Below are 24720 nucleotides of genomic sequence, written 5' to 3' on the forward strand. Positions count from 1 at the left end.
AAAGAAAAGTATACAGGTTGAATGCTATTCTAAATAGCACAAAAAAAATAAAGTACTTCAAAAATGCAGCTAGATTTATTTGGAATAAATATATTATATACATTTTTAGCCCCCCCTCATTCCCCATATAAATACACATTTTTCTTGCATAGTAGTCAATTAGGATATCGTTGACATGCCCACCAAAAAGCCTACTAGAAACAGTAAACTAATATTCCCTTGAAATGATAAGCAAAATGCAAAAAAATCATCTATCCAAGGTATTCTGTAATTACAAGGAAAAATAGAAAGTTTTTGACATACTATAGAGAAAAAATACATTGTAAAATCTCAAAAACTATTATAGGAAAGTCTAATAAATATATAAAAAAATATTATAGGAAAGTCTAATTAAAACTGCGAATTTCATGGAACTTTTAAGTACAACTATACTTGAAATCTATTGACCAAACAACACTTCAGTTTTGATCTGTAAGAAGACTATCTTAATTTAATTATAAAAAGAGTTACATACATTCTTTAAACCTTAGGCCTCACATATATAAAGGAGAATATGGAAGTTAGTAGACATAAAATAAAATAAATAAATGTGAAAAACTACAAATATAAAATAATTTCGCTAATAATAATATATAAATTAAGTTTAAATTGCTAAAACACAATAAAAATAAAACGAAATCCTTCCAGATCCTCTAAAAATCATCTAAAACATGTATAATGGTCAGTAGATTCCAGGGAGAAAATTGGTATGTATCAAGAAAAAATAATATATTTGATATCTAGTCTCTTTCAGTCTGTAATTGAGATCTGAGCAAATCCAATTAACGCCTTATCATCCGGGGTCTCATTACTGCCAATACTTGAATTCTGTAAAAAAATAAAATATTTTTATACATATTTCATCATACCAGTAAAAAAGTTTGGAACAAATAGTACTTAGATGATAGGTTTGTTGTGCCTTTCTAAGATCATTTTATGCTTTGAATCTAATTTTATCTAATCCTTTAATCTAATTTTATTCAAAACGTGTAAAAATATGGTGTAGGGTAGACTCGATCATTTGTTGCTTTATTTTACGTTGTCAATAAATGTTGGTAGTTATTAAAAATGTTAATAAAAATAGTTAACTTATAATAATTATTATTTAATTAATAACACAAACATCCGATACGCTACTGAAGCAGGAATGACGTGTTCTTTCACAAGTAGTAAATAAAAGCTTAAATGCAAGAAAAAGTATATAATTAGTTACTTTTAAGTGAATTTCATAAATTATTAGTTTAATAAACATATGTATATTATATAGTCACTAATTACTGAAAAGTTAGTAAGTATACGCAAATACAGCGTGACCCATCGAAAACGTTCCGCAAGGCATAACGGCCAGGGTAATTTTTTTTTTCAGAAAATACAAAAACACGTCAATTTTGTTTGTGAGGGGGACAACTTTTGTCCCAAAAATGATTGCCTTTTTTTTGCCGCTAAATTTAAAAATGTGACTAAACCATGTAATTATCAATTTCGCCCCCGGTTATCAATTTCGCCCCAAACTACGGTACTGGGCTGAGGACAACCCCAGGATTTTTCACGAGGTGCACACACAAAACCCTCAAAAATTTAACGTGTAGGCTAGTATTTTTGAAAATTCTATTGTAGGTCAGTTTAACGATATTGAGAAGAACTTAGCACAAGCAAGAGAAGAACAACGCACAAGTCACAGAACAGCTATCTAGCAACTATCGCACCTGATCGTTCAAATTGTGGCAATTGAAAAAATGCGTAAACATCTAGAAATATTAAAGAAAAAACAGCAAATTGGTCGAAGGAACTTATCCTTATCATCTACTCTAATAAACGTTTAAAGAAACCTTTCAAATTTCAATCCTTCATATTTTCTCAATGACTCGACCGATTTTCAAAAACAAAGCGGGGAAATATAGAGAATAGAAAGCTCTTTTCATTGCGGCGCCACTTGACCCCCCTTCCCATTTAAAAAAAGTTGGGGGATGACACCCCCGCTTAGAGGGTTGAAGATTTTGCATCATTTTTGGGGCAAAAGTTGACCCCCTCACAAACAAAATTGACGTATTTTGGGGTTTTATGAAAAGAAAATACCCTGGCCGTTATGCCTTGCGGAACGTTTTCGATGGGCCACCCTGTATATTATCTCATAATATATTAATAACTACCTATTAATATTTACTGACTGAACCTAAAGCAAAAATCAACAAATTATATCCTCTACCCAACTTTACATTTACATTTTAACAGGATCAAAAAAATTAATTGTCACTCATAAGCTGGAATTAAAGGGTCCCTCGCAATAGCGCTAATTTGATATAGTAAACGCCACGAATGTTTGGGAGTGATTCATTGCTTAATGAAGTTAGAATCGACACGCGCGCTATTATTTTTACACTAAAAACGTAAATTTTTACCGCAGACGTAGGTTTTTAAAGGCCCGGTCTAATCATCTGCCTGCGCTCCTCCTACATATTCTAAAATGTTAGCGTGATTGACAAAGACGATACTATATCGCGTTTCTTTGATTGATTCGTTTTTGTGCGCCAGTCCATTGGTGTGCTTGCAGTGCGACCAGTAGGGCATTCCATTTTATATTTATAACCAAATATATGTTTTGACAAGACTTGTCTTGTCTTGTCTCGGTTTTGGCTTTGCCACTGGGCAATTGCCAGTTTGACAAGACTTTGACAGTTAAAACAACAAATTACAACAGATTATATATTGATTATTATATGACTTGAAACACTACGGCACTGGAATTAAGTTTTATGTGACCTTGAACAGATTAGTTCACATGGTAGCGACCGATAAATCACTCCCAAACATTCGTGGTGTTTACTATATACTCTTTACTTCAAAACCATTAGAAATGTTATGCGTCAATTGTTATTTTGCAGATTAAAAACTGACTTTTAAGAGTCCGTTTCACTAGTCCGAAAAACTAGCAAAATAAGCGTCCGGCATTTAACGTTTTATGTAAAACTGACTAGGTATTTTTACACAAATGAAGAAGGAAATTAAATATAAAGGATTATACTATATCCGTATTGTAGCACATTTTTAGACAACTTCTTTATTTTTAAGATTTTGATGGTCAAACATCAACAAAATATTCCTTATGTTTGGACTAAATTTTCTCGAAAATAAAGACATCATTTAAAATTCCGTTACAATACGAAAATAGATTGAAGTTTTGTGATTACAGTGATATATAATTTATATGGTTTTGTAACAAATTGCTCGCTATTTTATGGCAAATACTGAAGCTCTGCAAACCTTAATCAAAGCACGTGTGTTTGGAATTTTAGGTGTGGCTTAACGCGACAGGATCGGGCTAAGCCTTAGGCAGATTTCTGAAATATAATGTATATTTCCTTTGGCCACACACCCGCTTTACCCAACCCCGGAGAGCGACCCGAACAGTACTGCATAATAGACTTAAAAACTTAGGTAAAATGATCAAAATGAAAAGTATTGTAAAAATGTCTGTGAATAACATAGGCCAAAGCAAATCAATCAAACAAAAATACCTATTGCAGTATTTTTAATTACTGTCTTTCAATAAATTGTATAAACAACTAAAAAAAGTAATTAGAAATGGTCTATTGAAAAAGGTATCTTACAAAATGACATTTTTTATTTTTTACAAGACTAAAAAATTATCCTTTTAAAAACCGTTTTTTTTTATTTGTTGCATTTTATTAGTGTATACTGTATAAATTATTAAACAAAACTTACCAATTGGAACGTCACCACTTTAACAGCGTGCCTTTGATCGATAAGTTTTTGCAAATTCTGTGATATAGGTGTTATATCTTTGCCATCAACCAGACCAGCGCCCACCAATTCGCTTGCAATTCCTTCTGCGGAATCTTTTCCAACGGCAAACTCGAATCGAATATCGTTTAGTTCCCGTTTCGCGTTCCTAGAAAATGAAATATAAGAATAAACGTAAAATTCTCAATAATAATAACAGTAATAAAACAATTTACGGATTTGGCAGGACAAGGGAGGACTAACCTAAATGGAATGGATCGTTCCAGTTCTCTAAAACAGGTAAGGAATGGATTAGGAAGGAATATTAAGTAGTTAATTAGTTATTAGTACCAGAGGATCGAAAAAACGGCGCCGGAATTAGTTTGGAAATAAAGATCGCTGTCTTTTATTTCTTTCCAAAACAACTGGATGCCGTTTTTTTTTTCATTGTGAAATATTAAAAGGATTTCAGCTTTCTTCTACACTGTCGCAGATAAGTACAAAACAAACGCCTATTATTTAAAGACCGAAAACAAGTTTTGTCTTATATTTTCAAAAAAATAGCAAATTGTTTTATGAGGAGTAAAAATGAGACTTTTTTATGGCGAGGCTGTATGTCTGACATTTAAGGGGAGGCACAAAAAGTACATTTTTACTACAAATAGAACATGCTATTTTTTTCAAACATCGCAAATAATATAAAAAGTAATACCTTGCAAGAAATTATATTATACCGAGCAACAATCGGTACACTCGTTGAATTTGATACATTTGACATAAAGTCTATAAAAGTCTAAAGTAATATATTTTTGCACTTTTGTGCTTAGGCATAATTTATTTAAAAATTAATTTTCTGTACAATTTTTTTTCGTATCGCGAGCTGATAGACCCGCGTAGTTTATATAGTTCTTAAGATTTCGAAAATTTTCCAATTTTCTATGCAATTTTCTTATGATATCAACAAGACTTACCTCATCCTTAATACCAGATTTACTGGCGGAGGTTCACTCTCACTACTCTCATGGTCCGACCCAGAAGACCCGGCCGATACCAGCGTGTTCATGGGTTTAACGTCAGAATCGCTGTCGCTCGAATCGTCTCCGTCCTCGTCCTCGCTGGACCACACCCACTCTCCCGTCTCTTTCCTGTGCAGCCTGCCCGAAGCGCCAGGTTGTCTTCTCGAAGCCTGCAATACAATACAAAGGCATAATGTAATAGAGAGAGTTGCGCAGATCCCAAACCTTTTGTACTCTTGTCTCTAAGCTGGGGCCGATGGCAATCAGCGTTTGTTGCAGGTATTTCTTGTCCTTGGCCTTCTTGAAAAAGGGGTGCTTCAAGAGCTCGGCGGCCGTTGGCCTCTTAGCGGCCTCTTTTTGTAAACAGTCCGTTATCATTTTTCTGAAAGTTTTGCCGTATGCCTATAAGATAGAATAACATAAATTTAGGACCTTTAATTTATTTATTTTATTTTAAATATATGAAAAAAATATATGTATTAAATTATATTACCTTGTATTGATCTTTTTCTTCAGCCCCTGTATCTAGATTAGGAGGGTCGTTTTGTAATGTCAACATAAGTACCTTCATGGGAGGGTACTTGTGATAGGGGGCAGTACCTGTAGCCATTTCAATTGCGGTAATTCCAAACGACCATATATCAGCTTTAAAGTCATATCCATGATCCTAAAAGTATTTAACATTGTAGTACTTCAGTCTTAAAAAATACTTAATAAAAAAATACTGTAATTGTTATAAAACAAATTGTGCAGCATGTTCCCTTTTTATTGATAATATATTTCCCAGAAATAATAAACTTATTTTATCAAAACTGATTAGAACCATAATATTTTATCTAACCCACTTCTACCACATTATACAGGATGATCAAGTGTTCTACAAAAGTTCATGTCACACTTCTTATATTTTGAGACTTTACAGAGAGAATCCAATATAGTTTACTAAACTAAATAAATATAACACTATATTTACAAAAAATAACTCTATTGTGTACAAGAAAATATTGTTTAAAAAAGAGTAAACCTGATAAGGAACTTTCTTATAACACTAGGCCACCACTGTATAATTATTATTATGATATAAATTAGAGGATTTTTTGATAAGAGAAACGTTTTCTTTGAATTGTTTACCTGTTCCATTACTTCTGGCGCCATCCAACAAGGTGTTCCCACAAATGTGTGTCTCACTTTTTCTCTGGAGAGATCTCTACCTGTTGCAAGCCATGCAGAAACTCCGAAATCAGCAATTTGCACTGTTCCATCTTCACCCAAAAGAATATTTCCAGCTTTGATATCTCTGTAATATTATTAGAATTTATAAAAACCAATTTTGAACATAATTCTGTACTATATTAACCTGTGAATTTGGCCGTTACTGTGAAAATACTCCAGACCTTTAAGGACCTCTCTCAGAACAGTTGCTATAGTAGATTCATCAAAAACACCGTGTTTGCAATTGGACACCCTCATTTTATGTTTAATAACATCTAAAAGGCTTCCGCCCTCTAAAAGCTTTAGCACTAGCCATAGTTCCTCTCTAACTACAAAGCTGGTATAATAGGTGACAACGTTTTCGTGATTACATGATGACATAGCTTGAATTTCTTTAAGGAGTTCGTCCATGGAAGTATTCCATTTTTCCAAGTTGATCCTTTTGATGGCACACTTTTCATTGCGAGGTTTACAAAAAGCACCATGAACCACAGCTGTAGCTCCAACACCTGAAATAAGTGTGAAGTGTAAAGAAAAAAAAATGATAGTAACAAGAGAATAAGTCAATAAACTCAAGTATCAAATTAAAAAGTTATAAATACTATTTGACCTGAGTAAAACGAGGTCACGGTAATAATTAGGATCAGCTCAATTATTATGAATGCAAATATTTTATCAACTTGTATAGCTTTTGAATTAAGTTTTCATACACAGACACTTTCTGTAAATAAAACGGACTAGGCTATAAAACAGTATCTTATAAGTGCAATGAATCTCCCGGTACGACCGTGGAGAGTGCCTCTAAAAGCGTAAACTTTTCGTGAGATGTAAAAACTGGTACCGGAATTCTAACACCAAAAAAGTACATAACCTAAACACCACACTTATTCATCAATTTGTGCTGTTCCCATATCATGTCCGTTGGTGATTTATGTCTTGGGTGGTACTTTTTCTTAAGCAGGACTGGAAAAAACATTGTACTAACCGATAACTTTTCCCAGTTCGTAATCATCTTTGGAATTTGGCCACGGCACTGACGGCTGGGAACTTGACGCCGCCATTTTTCTGGACAGAATGTTTCCAATGTTGCTAATAGATTGCGTTGCTGCTTTTGCATATCCCCCTAGCGATAAATATTGGAAACTGGTGTTTTGCGGTTTCTGACGAAAGATGCCGTGACTTCCCGGAGGAAGAATTTCTTCCGAAATTTTTCTAAAAAAACAGAAAAACATTTTATTAAGATATTCTATCAACGCGAAGTTTATTTTTCATGGAGTATAAAGATAATATATTTAATAATACCAATGTAAACTGAGTAATAGTGAAGAGGACGTGATTTAATCAAATTTGTTGTTATCCCTAACAGCTGTAGCTAGGATTAATTTATTAAATACGCCCTAAAGTAAAATTATTGAGTTTGGTGTTTACTAAAAGATAACTAATAAATCTACTACAGACATATGAAATCAAAATGCCTACAAATCTGATTAGTATCCTCATATTATTAGTTATAAATCTGAGTAAATAATCTCATTAAGAATTAACAAACTAATTCTAAATGATACTCTATTATTTTTACAAGATATAAAAAACAATATAAAATGAACCAAAATTATTTCAAATTGTACAGTCGAATTCTGCATTTCTCACGTTATGAGTCAAATACGATACTTTTTGGTGAGTAATTAGTATTTTTTATATATTCTTAACAAGGGATATATAGTTACCTTTTTCCTATGGATAGCGCACTGAAGAACTTTTGATTTTGAAAAACAACTTCGCCATCAGGTTGTTCCATTTTATATACTCCTGTTTTACGTCTTCTAAAGCTACTGAAAAAAAATAATAATAGTTTAATATATGGCCAATTTATTATTAGAGATTATTTCTACTATTAATAATTTATCAAATAAAAATTCAAAGTTATTAACGCATCTTTGTTAGAACAAATTGATATCGAGAATATATGTTAAGTTTTCGGTAACGTAGTCGGTCACATTTTGTTAATTATCTACATTTAACAACTTTTTATGAAGTAATAGCGTAAATAAATTGTCTCTTAGCATATCAAAGGCTAAAATTTGATATTATAGGTAACTTATTGTCGATTATATGATGCCTATATAGTTGTTAACTAATAAATGTTTAGAAACACCGTTATTACATTATAAAAATACCATACAATTAAAAAACGCGTTATAGTGACTTTTGAAACGACATTCATTGGTATTTTTCTCGTATCGACTTCTAGGTATATGTGTTTCATCAATAATCAGCATAAAAAATGTTAAAAACAGCTACTTAAAACATTCCTAGGGGTAAAATATACAGTGCGCAGTGCGTTACAGAGAAAATTGTACAACTTTGCAATAGTCTTTTACGATGGTGTTTAGCGATCATAATAAATAAATAAGAGGATGAATAACGAACCCAATTTGTTTATCTACGGTTGTTGATGGATAAATATAACAATTTCTCTTTCTAAAAATAGAACTCTTTATTTGCTAATATACTCTAAGGTCAGATCAATTTTTCGATGTAGCTTATAGTGCATATAAGACCCTTGACTTGGTACACTAAAAAAAATGTAGGGTTTGATTAAGCCATAAAAAATGCTTATGTACGAAAATGTCTTAATAAATGTAATTAATTTAATTGTCTTTTCTTTTTTAACATATTAAGAATTGTTACTAAACATAATAACAGAGAAAGTAGGTAATTCTGACTATTACATTACAGCGTTATTTACAAATTTGTAAAATTAAACTACTTACTCTTGTTTTTATATACCGGGTGCGTCTCAAAAGTCCCACCCCCTATAACTTTTTTATTTTTTCAGAAAAAAAAAACGAGATTTGGTATGTTAGTAAGTATATGACATAAATTAGGATTGATTGACGTTTTCAATTGTTTTCGGTCACTTCCTTTTTCACCGGAAATGACTACAACTTTTGATTTTTAAATGGCACCCTCTGTATTTTTTTTTGTTTCGATAGAAAATAACTTTGCGAATCGAATGACATATCATATTTAAACTTTTGACATATTCACTCAAAAACAAATTGTATTCCAAATTTCAATCTAGAGTGCCATGACTGTGTCAAAAACACTAATTTTTAATCAAGGAGCCTTGGAAAAATAGATTTGATCGTCTAATGTTTTTAGTGTCTTGTCCTGGCCAGTTAAAAGGTGCTCATATCGTATTTTTAGCCATATCTCAATTTTTTCAAATGGAACGAGGGTGGTTCATTAGCATATTTGGAAAAAACATTTTTTTGCAAATAATTTGATACTTTTTAATTGATTATAATTTGAAATAAACCATATGCTAAAATGTCAAAAGTTGACATATGATATCTCATTCTGTACAGAGTCTCATTTTCTATCGAATATAGTAAAAAAATATCGATAGTTCCCGAAGGTTCCATTTAAAAATCAAAAGTTGTAGTCATTTCCGGTGAAACCGGAAGTGACGGAAAACAATTGAATATATCAATGAATACTAATTTATGTCATATACTAACATACCAAATCTCAATTTTGTTTTTCATTTTTATTTTGTTTTCAAACGTCACAATAGTATTAATTTTCACGACGTGATTGGCAATGTAACTGTCAAATTCAACTAGCGTAATCATAGTTTCTGAACCTGATTAATGATTACTTACAAGGTATTACTTTTAAATATTTTTATATTATTTGAAATTGTTTAAATACTAATTTACGTCATATACTAACATACCAAATCTCAATTTTGTTTTTCATTTTTATTTTGTTTTCAAACGTCACAATAGTATTAATTGTCACGACGTGATTGGCAATGTAACTGTCAAATTCAACTAGTGTAATCATAGTTTCTGAACCTGATTAATGATTACTTACAAGGTATTACTTTTAAATATTTTTATATTATTTGAAATTGTTTAAAAAATTATTTCTGGCGTTTGAAAAAAATAGCATTCGAAGTAATAATGATTTTTTATGCTTTGCATATACAGGGTGTCCCAGGTTGAGCGTGCATTAGAAGTTTCTATAGAACTACAACATCTAGCTCGGAGATTTTTTGCACATCATAGTTTCACAAGGAGATCTATCGACTAAAAATATTTTCAATATGGCGGCACTTCCGGAAATACCGGAAGTTGACAGCAACTTTCTTATTTTAAATAGGTGCCCCCATTTTTTATTATGTACTTAAGTTCTCTGTAAAATTTTATGAATTTTGATATTAAACACTGTATATCTAACATTAACCGTTTTTGGTTTTTCAATTCGTTACTTTTTTACTATACATGTTCCTATACCTAAAATAAATCGTTTTTAAGTTATTTAAGATTTAGTATTAAAGCGTATATTTTTCTTAATTTTAACTAGTAGCCTATGACTTTAAACGTTAAGTGATGTAAAACACTAGATCTAGCCATGTCATATTGTGACGCTTTGTTCAAAAAGCAGCATCATTTTCGTGCCAACTTTGCGCTGTTTTTTTTTTTCGATCATACGGAATATTAATAATATCAGCTATTAGATATCACTAAAGAGCGAAAATACGATATATATTTTTCTAAATACACTTTTTAAACTCTTAAGGTAGGCAGTATTTGTACTTTAGGAAATTCAAATAATTATTAGTATAAAGTATTTAAAGTGTTTTGGTATAAAGTACAAAAAAAAACGATACCTGTTAAATTAATCATATCTTTGCCGAAAGAGGTGTTATTTTACTAATAAATAATAATTACTGCTAATTTATTAATGGATAATGATGATGAGTAATATGATTAGTAGATTAATGTTAAAATTGAAATGAAGAAGATATAGTTTTACATTAAAAAAAGTAGTAATTTTACACATACCTATAGTTATTAATCCACTTATCATCTAATGATCTTCTAGTACAAATTCACACAAATGTTACAGAGAGACAAACTAAAAGTTTGAACACTAAACACGCACTAGTATTCTGGCTTTGGTAATGTCACCAGGGCAAGACTCGATCAAGAACTGAGTAGAGCTCAAACTGGACTACAACATTTTATGTCATTCTTGATCATTACGAAAATGGAAGGGCTCGAAGTAATTTAGGTTTTAAAATTTAGGTAACAATAAAATAATTTAGCCTTTTTTTGAATATACTTATCTACCTGGTAGGACTAATTAAACAAATGGGGCATACTGAAGCGTCAAATTTATGACAAATTTCTATTCAGGAAAGTGATAAAGGATATTCTTATTATTGGGTCTGTTGGTACCTACGTTTGAGAAGAATTATTATTTATAGAGTAGGTATCAAAGAAAACAAAACTATTAAGAAAATGACTCTTTAGAATACTACTAATATAGTAATTTTTATTTTACGACCATATTCAAATGAAGTTCTCGTAAACAAATTATACTATAAAGTAAACGACATTTGTATATACAGGGTGAGTAAACTACTACACTGTAAAAAGTACAATATTTTAAAAATGTCATTTTGCTACAATTACAATAATTTAGGAAGTTCGCCACTGAAATAAACAATTAAAATAAATAAATAACAAATAAATAAATAAATAAATAAATGCTTTTATTGTCAAAAAATTTTTCAATTCGTAGACAAAGGTAAACTAACAAACAAAGTAAAAAAACAAGGTACACAAACAAACAAACAAAAGATAATACAAAACATTATACAAATAATATTGTCAGTCTTATTGTTAAAATAAACATTTATAAATGTTTATAATGTCAAAGAACAAAAAAATAAAAATAATATTCGATTGACAAAAAGTACTGTGTTCAAAATCTATGAAGACCAATTTTATATTTTTTTCGTATATGGTTTACTTGAAATTATTACATGCGGTTTATAACGACAATTTGACTCGAACTATCAAGTGTGTGGTACCAAATTATTGGAAAAAAATGCTTTTTCCAAATATGCTAACGAGCCACCCTTATTCCGTTTGAAAAAAATGAGATATGATTAAAAATACGATTAGGGCATCTTTTAACCGGTCAGGACAAGACACTAAAATCAGTAGACGATAAAATCTATTTTTCCAAGGCTCCTTGATTAAAAATAAGTGTTTTAACACAGCGAAGACACTCTATAGATTGAAATTTAAAATACAAGTCTCATAGGCATAACTCTTGCGTTTTTTGTGGTCTGCTTGCGTAACTTCATGTACTGATTCTTTAGCTAGATTTATTTGCAGTATTATTATTTCAAATTATCAACGTATTTTTCGGTGTGGTCATCATCATCATCATCTTTTCAGCTTATGCAACCATTTCCAATTATGGTGTAGCCTCATAAATATAGATACTCTCTTTGTACTTCGGCCCATTGTTGCCAGATCAAAAGGGCCTTTCAAGAGTCTTGCAGCAAGACTTGTCTTTGGTCTAACCATATCTGAATCTTACATAACCAAGACCAAAACCATTAAATCAAGACTATTATTATACTGCAAGACCAAGACCTAAACCATGGGAGTCTTGATCTTGCATTTGATGATCACTATTCTTAATTGCCTGTCTCATGTCTCATTTCACGGTACGTCACTGCCTGGTACATTCAAATTTTTCCAAACAAAGCCCTAAATGCATAAGGTACAATTCCATATGCGATTATTCAATTGAATTCATTTTTGTCACAATAAAAATCATACATTTAATTCTATGATAAGCAAAAATTCAACAACAGGTAAATCGAATTATAGGAAAATATTTCCAGAAGCACACGATATACTACTCAAATAAATACATAAGAAATCTATAATTTTTACATAGAAATTGTAAGAAATAAAAGTGACCTAACGACTTTATAAACATCAGTTCAAAGGCCACTGTAACGCCGTTTTTCTTTCGATCTTATGGTATTCTACTGAAGCAAAAATACTGGGATACCCGGTATATACAGGGCGAATCTTAGATAAATGTAAATATTTTCAGAGCTGGTATATCTCTCAAAATTTCTTTCGCGAAAAAAAGCCTCATCGATATTTTTCTGGGATCGAGATATCTATCCCTCAAAATATTTGCACTTATTACTTGATTCACGCTGTATAGGGTTTCCGTAAAAGTTTTTGGAAATTCCGGACAAATGACTTCTGAAATCCGGCACAACTGTCAATCACCCATAATCTGTAATGAATCGTGTGTAATCAAATTTAATGGATCGTTGAACAGACTTATATTCATAAAGCCCACGTAATCGTAACAAAATAAAGACAAGGAAAATTCACAATTCACCATTGTTGTTTTTTACCTTAACTTTAAAACACCCTGTGCAATAATTTCGTCAGTGCAATGACTAAAGAATATAAGGACATGTTACGCCCCTATACGGGCTGCAGCAGAATTTGTGACCTAATTAGAGACCTTTCTTTTGGTGGCAAACAATGAGTCATCATTTGGTCACCAGCGACAATTTTAGCAATTTTTAATAGTTTGTGTGTAGTAAACTTTGTATAAACTTTATTACAATGGTGATAAGAAAGAGCCAGGAGTTACGTTTCATGGGTAAATAAACAGTCCACTCCAACTTTTTAGCGTTTTCTTATTGAATTCCGATAATTATTCTTCAATTTCAATTAACAACTATATGTACTTGATATGTGCTATACGTCGATACTAGTTTTGTACCTTTTGTTATAGTTATTAACGTAATAAGGCCGATAAACAACAAATAACGGCCGGGCTGAAGTTTGTGATCCGAGGCGATAGCCGAGGATCATAAGCAGCCAAGGCCGTTATTTGTTATCGGCCGTGTTGCGTTCTAGATTTTTCGTCATACTGCAGATTTTTTAGAGCAATAAACACTACTATTTAATAACAAATTTTATTGAACAATAACACAAGTAAGGATAAAAAATACATAATGTCTTATACTAAAATTCATTTTTCATGATAATGAACATGGAAATTAAAAGTGCACTTGTTGTTCTTAGAAATCTGTAATCCTTCCCAGGGATTTACAGATTTTATAGAAGAAGATGATGCTACTGAAGAATGGCAAATATTTGTATCCACTAAAGACACATTATTTTTGGAGCTATCATGAAAAAGTTGATTTGTTATTTTCATTCTTTTGGAAACTGATTTTTCTATGTAAGTTTCTGCCACTGTTGAAGACTCCCATCCTCCTAGCTCCTTTAGCGATAGTAAATCACCACCATTTTCGGCGAGCATGGTTGCTGATGATCTACGAAATGAATGCCCTGTATAACGTTCTGGATTCTCCAAGTTCAAAAATTTTGCAATTTTCTGCGGTACGCTCCCGATGGTATGTATACCGACGATTTGCTTAACACACTTGCCTTTCTTGTAACCAATGAAAAATTTTGGATTGTCAAAGTTACGAGGACGCAGGTTGATGTATTTTTGTATAAACCATAGGCATCAAACGGAAGGCCCGTTTTTGGAATAAGAAATTTCCTATCTTTCTTATTTTTAGTATTTCTTAATGAGACAAGAATATTTTTCTCCGAATCTTCGAAATCATCAACTGTGAGTGACCAAAGCTCGCTGCGCCTACAAGCTCCAAGAATACCAAGCACCAATACAATTTTTTCGAGTAACCAGGTGTAATCATCGGCATCCAGTAGAAAATTATTTATGTCATTCTCCGACAGAACTTTGGCTTTTTGGTGAATAACCTTCGTTTTGCGCCTCAGAAACATGAACAGTTTACCAAATCTATGAACAAATATAATTTAGATGAGTATGATTAAATATCGAAGAATATAATGGCTTTTTACCTTGATATGTCGATGTTTTCATATACTCTCAACGCAAGCTTCAGCATGGATATCTTGTCCACAGTGATGTAGGAGAATACATTTCAGACATTCTTTTAGCATAAGCCAGCAATACCGCTTCATTTACGCTGTTTATACTTCTATCCTGCCGCCACTTCAAAAAATTGTCATATTCCTGCTGATATCTCTCTCTGGTTATAGTCGGAAGTATAATTTTGAGTAGCCGCAGCCGCTTCCTCCTGTATTTCCAACGGAATTTCTCGCGACATCTCGCTATGGTCTATTTTCCCAATTTTTGAAAAGTCCAACTGACAATAAATAGTCATTGTTGCAGGTGACAGACGTTACGATTACCTTAGAAACTTAACGGCCGCCGGCCGTTATGATAACGTCCGGCGGACGTTATATGCATCTTTTCCATTCTGATTTTGCTTATGTTATAATAATATAACAATATAGTATGACGAAAACATTTTAATACGTTTTTTTCGTAATTAATTAGGATGCTACACCATAGGCGTAGTCAAAACAATTATCAAAAAATATAAATATTGCTTCAAACAGCTAGGTTAAGAAAAATATGTGCCACGGCACTGTTTGGTGACATCGTCACAATTTGCTCTCGGGTGTTATTTGTTCTTGGATTCTTTAGTCATTGCGTCAGTGACTTTTCCTAAAACATTATTTTTCTGTCAGAACCAGATACCTTGGTTAATTTATTAAGAGGGAAATGAACTTGCCAACCAGGGGCGGATACAGGAATTTATTTTAAGGGGGCGAAAATAAAAAGTAATGTAAAATATGCTTTTTAGGGCGCCATTTTTAACCCAAAAGCCTAAGATTTAACACAATTTAGAGATTTTAGGGGGGACCCGGGCTCCATGCCCCCCCTCTGTATCCGCCATTGTTGCCAACAACAATTTGCAATCATTACTTTATGGTATTATTATTTAATATCACGGGGTGACTTTGGGGATTATTGTGATACTGATTAGAACTCTATATTAAAATTTAAAAAACGTAAAAATGTAACGATACTTGGGCTTGGTTTTAATAAATATTTGTAACACTAAAAGAAGTAAGGATATTAAAAAATAACTGTAATAACTAAGTATACAAACAAAAAACTTGTAAAAAATACTCTAATACTTAGTATTGCCTCCCCCGGCTGCTATAACAGTCTCTAGACGTCAGTTCATAATATTAATGTTATGTTTTCGCATTCTTCTTCAAGGACCAAGCAAATATTCATAATTTCGACCATCTTCAACAAAATCAATGACTTTTGCACCATCTTCGACACTAAGAACCATATTCAATGGTACCTATACACAACAATAATCACCAAAGCCACCTCGTCATTATGAAGAATAACATCAAAAAGCAACGATAATTGAAAAAATTGCAAAATTTTTGTGGCAAAAGTTCATTTTGTTCTTAAAAATTAACCAAGGCATATGTTGACATGAGTCTAAAAGCAAAATATTCAGAAGATATGGTTCTCAAGGTAGGGTAAAAACAACTCTTCGATTAACCCTCTGTATAACAAGTCAAATACTAAAGTTTATAATAAACTGAGTTTACCAATTAAAGTTATTTATATACAGCTTGATAAAAAAATCATGAAAGTTGGGCTAACAATAAAAAAAATATAAAATTTTGGAACTTTAAATTTGTTTGCATCCGAGTGATTAGAATAATACAGAATTAATTCAATCTATTAAAGACAAAAAACGAATAAAAACAAACTTACTTTTTCTGTTCTGATATACTGGCCACATTACTGGTCGTTTTTTCGTCCGAAGTAAACATTATCATGGTACACCACCAAACCGCTATGTAGGTACTTAATAGTTTCTTGTCGCTTCGTACACACTAACTAACACACTAGTCTGTCGGTGCTGTTATCAAAAAACCTGCTGATAATCGGCGATTAGAAGGAATTGTCTTTGAACTGTCGGAATGCACTTTATCGAAATCACTTTAGCGATGATGGTGACGAAAGTGCGTTTAAATTGGGTAAAACGTCTATGGCGGACCGAGGAGTTGGAGGCCTTAGGGGACCTCACCGCTCTAATTTATCTATTAAACTCAATTAGTAAGTGTACAACGTAGGTAGATTTATTTAAAGTATATATAGGGTGACAGTGTTAAAAAATCTCTATTACAGGTGGTCAATTTTATTTGTTTTATGAAATTTTACTCCTGTTTATTTTATTAAGAAAAAATATAGAAAATTGCGCACATTTTAAAAGTGTTTTCATAGATATACAAGGTGATCCACATATATTTTTACATTAACGTTTTAAAATTATATCGAGGGGTAAACCGCAGAGGGAAAAGTGTACACCGTAATTCCTTTTACTCAAATAATTCCTCAGAATTCCTCGTAATTCCTTCGGAATTCCTTGGAATTCCTGGTCTTTAAGATCAAGGTCAATCATTCAAGGTCTTCCTTGGATTTCCTTGGTACGAACTCGGTAACTCTTTCAGTCTGAACCAGCGTTGCCACCTCGGTTTCGCAGTTCCGCTATGAATTTTCTGGTGATTTTTATAAATGTCTAATGTCTCTATAAGTACTAGATCTAACAATAAAAAGTACTATTACGAGATTTACGTTTTTTTAGTTAAATTTTAGTACCAATAGGGGATCATGAGGTAAAAATACTGGAAATATGTCGGCACTTACTTATTAAAATTAATTTTTCTCGGGATTTTTTGAAAATGAGAGGTACCTAGTTATACTCGTATCTATAGGAAAGGAAATTAATAAAACTTCAGTTGCACGTCATAATACGATCACCAGTAAATTCCATAAGATTACGCATGGTATCATTGATGAAGTGCACCTAAAGTTGTATTAATTTCCCTATAGTATATACCTAGGTATTATTCCGAGGAAATGAAAAAATCAACTTTACACTTTCTGAGTACTGAATAAAAAAATCTTATGAGAGTTTCTTTAAAATGGCGAAATCAGGGAACGTTATAAGTAGATCTCTCGGGGGTGGTTCGGCCGTACTATTGGAAGATATTTTAGATATATAATCGAGGGTACAATATTAAATTAAAAGAATATCTAACCTGTAGATATTCGATATTGGGAAATTTTGGAAGCGAAAAAAACCTACCTACTATAGTATTCATGGTTTACTAATGTTCGTTAATTTTTTATAAAGTTGCTTGTAATTCCTCTTAATTCCTGTGGAATTCCTCTAAATTTCTAAGGAATTCCTTGGAATTCATTGGAATTCTTACGGAAATAATTGGAATTCCTAGTAATTTCTATGGAATTCCTTGGAATTCCTCGTAATTCCTTGGAATTCCTGTAGAATTCCTTCATAGTGTACACCATAATTCCTCTGCGGTTTACCCCTCGAATTATATGCTGTAATACCGGGTACGTCTCAAAAGTGGTTCACCCCTTTATTTTTATTAAAAAAACGAGATTTGGTATGTTACTATATGACATAAATTAGGAATAATTGACGTATTCAGTTGTTTTCAGTCACTTCCTGTTTTACCGGAAATGAGTACAACTTTTGATTTTTAAATGGCATCCTCGGTGTTTTTTTTACTTTATTCGATAGAAAATCGTATATTAAATTTGAATCTAGAGTGTGGACTGTGTTAAAATCACTAATTTTTAATCAAGGAACCTTGGGAAAATAAATTTGATCATCTAATGTTTTTCGTGTCTTGTCCTGGCCGGTTAAAAGATGCCAAAATTGTTTTTTAATGATATCTCAATTTTTTCAAATGTAACGAGGGTGGCTCATTATAGCATATCTGGAAAAAACATCTTTTTACGAATAATTTGGTACCACACACTTGGTATTTCGAGTCAAATTGTCGTTATAAACTGCATGTTACAATTTCAAATAAAAATAAACCATATACAAAAATCTCTCAAAAGTTGACATAATATGATATGTCATTCTATTCAGTGTCGTATCGAGTGTCATTTTCAATCGAATAAAGTAAAAAAATGCCGAGGATTCTATTTAAAAATCAGAACTTGTAGTCATTTCCGGAAAGTGACTACAACGACCGAAAACAATTGACTACAGAAGTGACCGAAAACAATTGAATACGTCAATCAATCCTAATTTTTGTCATATACAAACATACCAAATTTCGTTTTTTTTTCTGAAAAAAATAAGTTATAGGGGTGAGCCACTTTTGAGACGAACCCGGTATATTTACTACTCAATAAATTTACTCAATAAATTTGCCATTATTTGGTTTATTTTATAATTGTTGTGTCTTCTGCAAAACTAATCAAATGAATATAGAAATGTTTAAATTGTTTGCTATTTGCTATGTATACAGGGTGTCCCTCACGTAAAAACTAAGATTTATTTCTAATATTTCTATATCATCATAGGTCAAAAATAATTTTTCTTTGTTTCTGTAACTATGCAACAATGTGTAGCCCGTTTAATGTCGATTAAAATTTGTATCTTGGTATTTTGTCGATTGCGGTCTCCTTAAGATTTATCTTGATAAAATAAACGCCCTTTTCTTAAGAAATCCTTGATAAAATAAACGCCCTTTTCTTAAGAAAAATATGTCGCACTTATAGTAAGAAGTTTTACCAAAATCAAAATTTCATTCGAATAGCTAAAAGCACTTGGAAAAGAATTATAATAAATGGAAAAAAATTAATGATTTTAACTCTCTGTATATAGTATATAGTGTATAACTTGTATATAGTGTGACAGTATTACAAAAAAAAATATTATAGGTTTTTTTTTCTGTTTTCTGAAATGTTACACCCACTTGTTTTATAAAAAAATATGAGTAATTGCGCACATTTGAAAAATATTTTCATGGATATACAGAGTGATCCACATATATTTTTACGCTGAAGTTTTAAAATTATATATTGAACATCCTATCCGATTAAAAAAAACAGCGTCAAAGACGGCTGGAGAAAGACAATCGATAATAATTTTGGCGAGGTCAATCTCTAGACGTCATTTACTAAAAATTGACAAAAAACTTGTCAAAAATTAACACCAATAATTGTAGAGAGATTAAAAAAGGATAGAACGTTTCCAGAAACACAAATCTATTTTCAAAAAAAAATGTTTAACTAGGTACCTATACACCATTTAAAAATCATTTTTACTCAATATAAAAATAAATTACAACATTCTTAAAGAAAAGTACAGGCTAAGTAAATGACGTCTAGGGCGCTTGACGTCGCCAAAATTATCATCGATTGATTCCCTAGCCGTTTTTTTTGGATCGTATGGTATTTCAAAATAATAATTTTTACTCTTAATATTCCTTTAAACTTATTTTTGTTTGTGTCAATTTGTATTATTTGAACGTTTATAAATATTATTTTTTTAAATGTTTTTACCCTTGAATCGACTCTATAACAATCCGAAACCTATTCTAAAGGTCCCTCTGAGGTCTCTCTGACGCCTTTTTTCTATCTACGGTAACTCCTAACAGAATTTAGTACATTGCTATTTTCTAGGTGCAAGTATGTTGTATAAACCTACTCCTAATTCAACCCCTACGTTCCGAATATACTTATGGTTTCATCAAGGTGCCTCATCTTCAAAATGACCATGACAATGACAACTTCATAGAGAACGAAATGGTGTACTCACCGAACTCTGCAGATGGTGGCGACAGAGACATCAACAGCAACTACGATTTTTCTATAACGGACGAAGATATTTTGGATGACGACAGTGTTAACAAAGTTTCCAGGCAGATATCATCAAATTTTGAGAATGTTATCGATCCAAGTTTTTTTAGAAAGAAGGTACAACATTATTTTTGTGTGATACATTATTATTATAATAGTATATTGTTTTATTAGGAGTAAAAATTATACTTTTTGTGGCAACGCTGTATGTTTACTGCCGAGGCGCGAAAAGTCATTTTTACTCTGAATAGAACATGCTATTTTTCCAAACGCCATGAGCCACAAATATTTTTTTAGACAATTTCAAACGCTCCAAATATTATAAAAATATTTAAAAATAATAACTTGTAAGTAATTATACAGGGTGAGTCGTAAATAAGTGCAAATAATATTTTCAGGGCTGGTAGATCTCGATAAAAGAAATATATGTATTTTCTCCTTTACCGTGTTTCAAATAAATCCAATATAACCGAATTATTTTACTTTGAAAATGTCCAAAAAAAATATTTTTTGCTAAAATTTTGAGAACCGCTGGATCTTTTCTGGATTTTCTTTCATGTAAATTTCATCTACTACCTATGTTGCCATATTATCAACAAATTATGTTTTTTGATTAAAAGCTAAAAATAATCAAAAAATGTTTTCAAGAATTCCATATTTTTAACATTTTTTTTTCTCAAAAAACCTCATAATCGTGTTTCTTTTATCGAGATCTACCAGCCCTAAAAATATTTGCTCTTATTTAAGACCCACTCTGAATATCGAGAAACTATGGTTACTCTCGTTGAATTTGACACTTTATGTCTATCTATGATGTCAATTATTTAATAATATATTTTCGTACTTTTGTGCTTAGGCGTTAAAATGACTTTTTATATTGTCAGTCACGTCACAAAAATTAATACTTTTGTGACGTTTGAAAAATAATATATTTTTTTCCATGGCAACTGTTAAAATTGCCTTATAATCTATCAAAAATAGTAGATAAAATAGAACTTCAACCGCAAGGGTAGATTAAATGATACTTTAACAGCGAGGATAGGTTCGAAACTTTATTTCTTCTAGCACGTTTTTTAATTGCTTCCATTTTCGAAAATTTTTATATTCCTTTTCATAAGTTATTCGGGATTTAAATGGAAGTAGTTTGGATATGGCGTTTGTCGCCTCAGCCTGAATATCTGTTGGTAATTTACTTATTTCGTTTGGAGCCATTTCTAGCTCCAATTCAATCAGCAATCGACACGAAAGAGAATTAAAAAATATTGACTCAAAACTGACAACTAATGAGACAGCTTTATTTATTTGTCAAATTACATATTGAAACCATGCAACGCCAACCCAGCACAATATTTTTTCTACTCGTAATAAATTCCTTGAAATAATATAATTTCTGTATATTTTTTAAAACGTAACTCGCTAATGGAAAAAAATAGTTTTATACACGACGATAAAATTGCATTATCGTCTGCCGAAATTAATTCACTCGCGATTTCATCGCTCGTGAATTAATCTTTCCGGTCGACGATAAAATACCATTTCATCGTCTTGTATAAAAAATAACTATTATTAGGAGTAAAAATAAAAACTCACTTTTTCTGGTGAGTCTGTACGTTTGACGTTACGCTCGTTGAATTTGACACATTATGTCACTTTAATAATATATTTTCATACTCTTATGGTTAGGCGTAAAAGTGACTTGCTTTTATATGCCTAGGCGTTAAAATTACTTTTTTATATTATCAATCACGTCGCAAAAATTAATTATTCTTTTGTGACGTTTTAAAAAGACTTTTTTGTAGAAAAACCAGATCCTTTGTCGGGTACAAAAAACTTTCCACCATCATAACGAAGCCGGATACGAATTCTTCCCCAAATCTTACACAAGTTACACTTGTCAACCTGCTACTACAACAAATATAGACCCTACAGCTATAGCTAGTCACGTAAGTTTTAATTATTAACATAGATATAGTCTATAAAATGAATAACTCTGAATTTTGACCGTTATTTTTTACCAACATGGCAAATATAAAATCCCTCTGTCAAAAAAGTTACTGATATTCTTTAAATTGAGTGCCTGAACGAATCAGATAGGTAACTCTTTTTACTTTCGTGAAATAGAAAAGGAAAATAATAAAACAAGTGACAGTTCTTCCTCTTCTTGCAAAAATCAACACGAAATGTCATAATTGACAAAAGTAAAATGTCATCAGCTTTTGACATTTCTAAATATTAGACCAATGCCGTCTCTAATAGAACAGTCACGGAGCGAGATTTATGACGTCACGCTAGTTAGATACTACGGATTAATAAATATGTTGTAGAATACATGGAAAACATAATTATTCCTCGTATTTTTGGTTTGTATTTTAAAAATGATAGTTTACATGAAATATACATAATATACAGTTAATAAATACAATATAATATATACCTATTTATAGTAATAAATACTTTGGCAAATAAACTATGAACCATACAATAGCAGCAAATGTTTTACAATATACAAATAATGAATAGTTGGTGCATAAGATAATGGGTAAAATGTAAAATATATTTTAAATTTTGGGGTTTGAAAATCGATTTAATTTAACAAAGAACATTCAATATCTACTAATAGTGTATTATTATTTGCAATCACAAAATTTATTTATATATTATAATGTTTACTGCAATTAATAAACTAATATAAACTTGTCAAAAGATGACCACATATTTTTTTAAATTATTATTCTTAACACAAAAACTATCTACATTGACTATGGAGTACGATTTCAGCCATATTGTAAAACATTTGCTGCATTTGTATGGTTTATAGTTTATCTGTCAAAATATTTATTAGTATAAATAGGTATATATATTGTATTTATTATCTGTATATTATGTATATTTCATGTAAACTATATCATTTTTAAAATACAAACCAAAAATACGAGGAATAATTATGTTTTCCATGTATTCTACAACATATTTATTAATCCGTAGTATCTAACTAGCGTGACTATGGAGTACGATTTCATCCATATTGTAAAACATTTGCTGTATTTGTATGGTTTATAGTTTATCTGTCAAAATATTTATTAGTATAAATAGGTATATATATTGTATTTATTATCTGTATATTATGTATATTTCATGTAAACTATATCATTTTTAAAATAAAAACCAAAAATACGAGGAATAATTATGTTTTCCATGTATTCTACAACCTATTTATTAATCCGTAGTATCTAACTAGCGTGACGTCATAAATCTCGCTCTGTGGCTGTTCTATTAGAGACGGCATTGCGTCAGCATGGCCGCAAGTTGAATACCTAATAAAATTAACACTAGAAAAGCCCGCGGGAACTGTCAAATTCAAAGTTATTCGTTTTACAGACTATAGCTATAGTCTGTCCACTGAATAAGCACATATGACAGAGACACAAAAATGACAGCTGACAGCTGATAACTGTCAAGGTATAAATTGTTTTATTTGCCTCTACTTTCACTCGACAGACTTTACTTAGTAGTTTTGCTATATGAATATCCTAAATCATTTTTTTAATAAAATTTTACATGTCTGTGTCTATCTATTTTAGGATAGTTGTTTTATAACAGGGAACAATTGCATTACGCTAGAGAAGGAGCAGTTATTTTTAAAAAGAAAACATAACAGTCAGTGTTGGTCCCATTTTGTTGAAGTGGTTGGTGCGGGCTGTAAATGCCTTGCCAGAAGATACTAATAATTACTTAATACATTCATTTATTATGACTAAAACCAATTAAAATATATTTAACCAATATATATTTGCTAAGGCTATTAATTAGTTTTAATTTTAATTTTCAGTACTGTATCTAAAATAAGTTTATAAAACAAACATCCTAAAAATTCATTAATATTTTCACAGCTTCCCGAATTCACTAGATCTTCTAATTAAAGTTCAAATTTTGTAATAGTGTTGTTTAGATTATGCACCGATGATGTCGTGTTTATGTTAATTATAATTATTTCTATTTTTGATGTAAATTTGACTGATAAAAATAATATTTTTTCTTTTAGGATGTTTGTTTTGTTAGATCGAATGTCTGTACCACTTTGCAAATGAAACGATTCTTCCTCAGACGAAACACTACCAACACTTGTTGGTCAGACTTGGTTTCAATGGAAGTTAATTCGGGATGCAATTGCCTATACCAATATAAATATCGAATTCATATTTAGACTGTAGTAACAAATGTTATATTATATACTTTATTTTATATATGATTACCAAATGTATACACTTAATGATTAAAGAATTAAAATTATTGTTTGTAA

The 24720-nt window shown here is 31.2% G+C and overlaps 2 protein-coding genes across 11 annotated transcripts; one reads left to right on the forward strand and one right to left on the reverse strand.

Moving 5' to 3' along the window:
* Nucleotides 1–53: 53 nt before the first annotated feature.
* LOC115887649 (serine/threonine-protein kinase OSR1-like) lies at nt 54–16615 on the reverse strand. Of its 5 annotated transcripts, none has more exons than XM_030907129.1 (11): nt 16506–16615; nt 7736–7840; nt 6994–7220; nt 6154–6517; nt 5928–6093; nt 5290–5463; nt 5031–5198; nt 4752–4966; nt 4045–4071; nt 3763–3949; nt 54–867 (listed from the first exon to the last, which is right to left on the reverse strand). In XM_030907129.1, the coding sequence occupies exons 1-11, from the start codon at nt 16568–16570 to the stop codon at nt 790–792; spliced, it is 1776 nt and encodes a 591-aa protein (XP_030762989.1). In that variant the 5' UTR covers nt 16571–16615; the 3' UTR covers nt 54–789. The 5 variants fall into 5 exon arrangements, with proteins under 5 accessions (XP_030762989.1, XP_030762977.1, XP_030762984.1 ...); XM_030907117.1 differs by having other exon boundaries at nt 5022–5198; XM_030907124.1 differs by having other exon boundaries at nt 5022–5198; nt 7736–7837; nt 16506–16577.
* LOC115887682 lies at nt 4053–24687 on the forward strand. 6 transcript variants are annotated; one of them, XM_030907158.1, is made up of 4 exons: nt 4053–4080; nt 20244–20537; nt 22220–22363; nt 24463–24687. In XM_030907158.1, exons 1-4 carry the CDS (start codon nt 4054–4056, stop codon nt 24622–24624), a joined length of 627 nt encoding a protein of 208 aa, XP_030763018.1. In that variant the 5' UTR covers nt 4053; the 3' UTR covers nt 24625–24687. The 6 variants fall into 6 exon arrangements, with proteins under 6 accessions (XP_030763018.1, XP_030763026.1, XP_030763033.1 ...); XM_030907166.1 differs by lacking the exon at nt 4053–4080 and adding an exon at nt 7639–7685 and having other exon boundaries at nt 24463–24685; XM_030907173.1 differs by lacking the exons at nt 4053–4080; nt 24463–24687 and adding exons at nt 7639–7685; nt 24002–24432.
* The last annotated feature ends 33 nt before the right edge of the window (nt 24688–24720 follow it).

The sequence above is a fragment of the Sitophilus oryzae genome, unplaced genomic scaffold, assembly GCF_002938485.1.
Source record: "Sitophilus oryzae breed Bouriz unplaced genomic scaffold, Soryzae_2.0 scaffold_1165_pilon_pilon, whole genome shotgun sequence".
NCBI classification, from domain to species: domain Eukaryota; kingdom Metazoa; phylum Arthropoda; class Insecta; order Coleoptera; family Curculionidae; genus Sitophilus; species Sitophilus oryzae.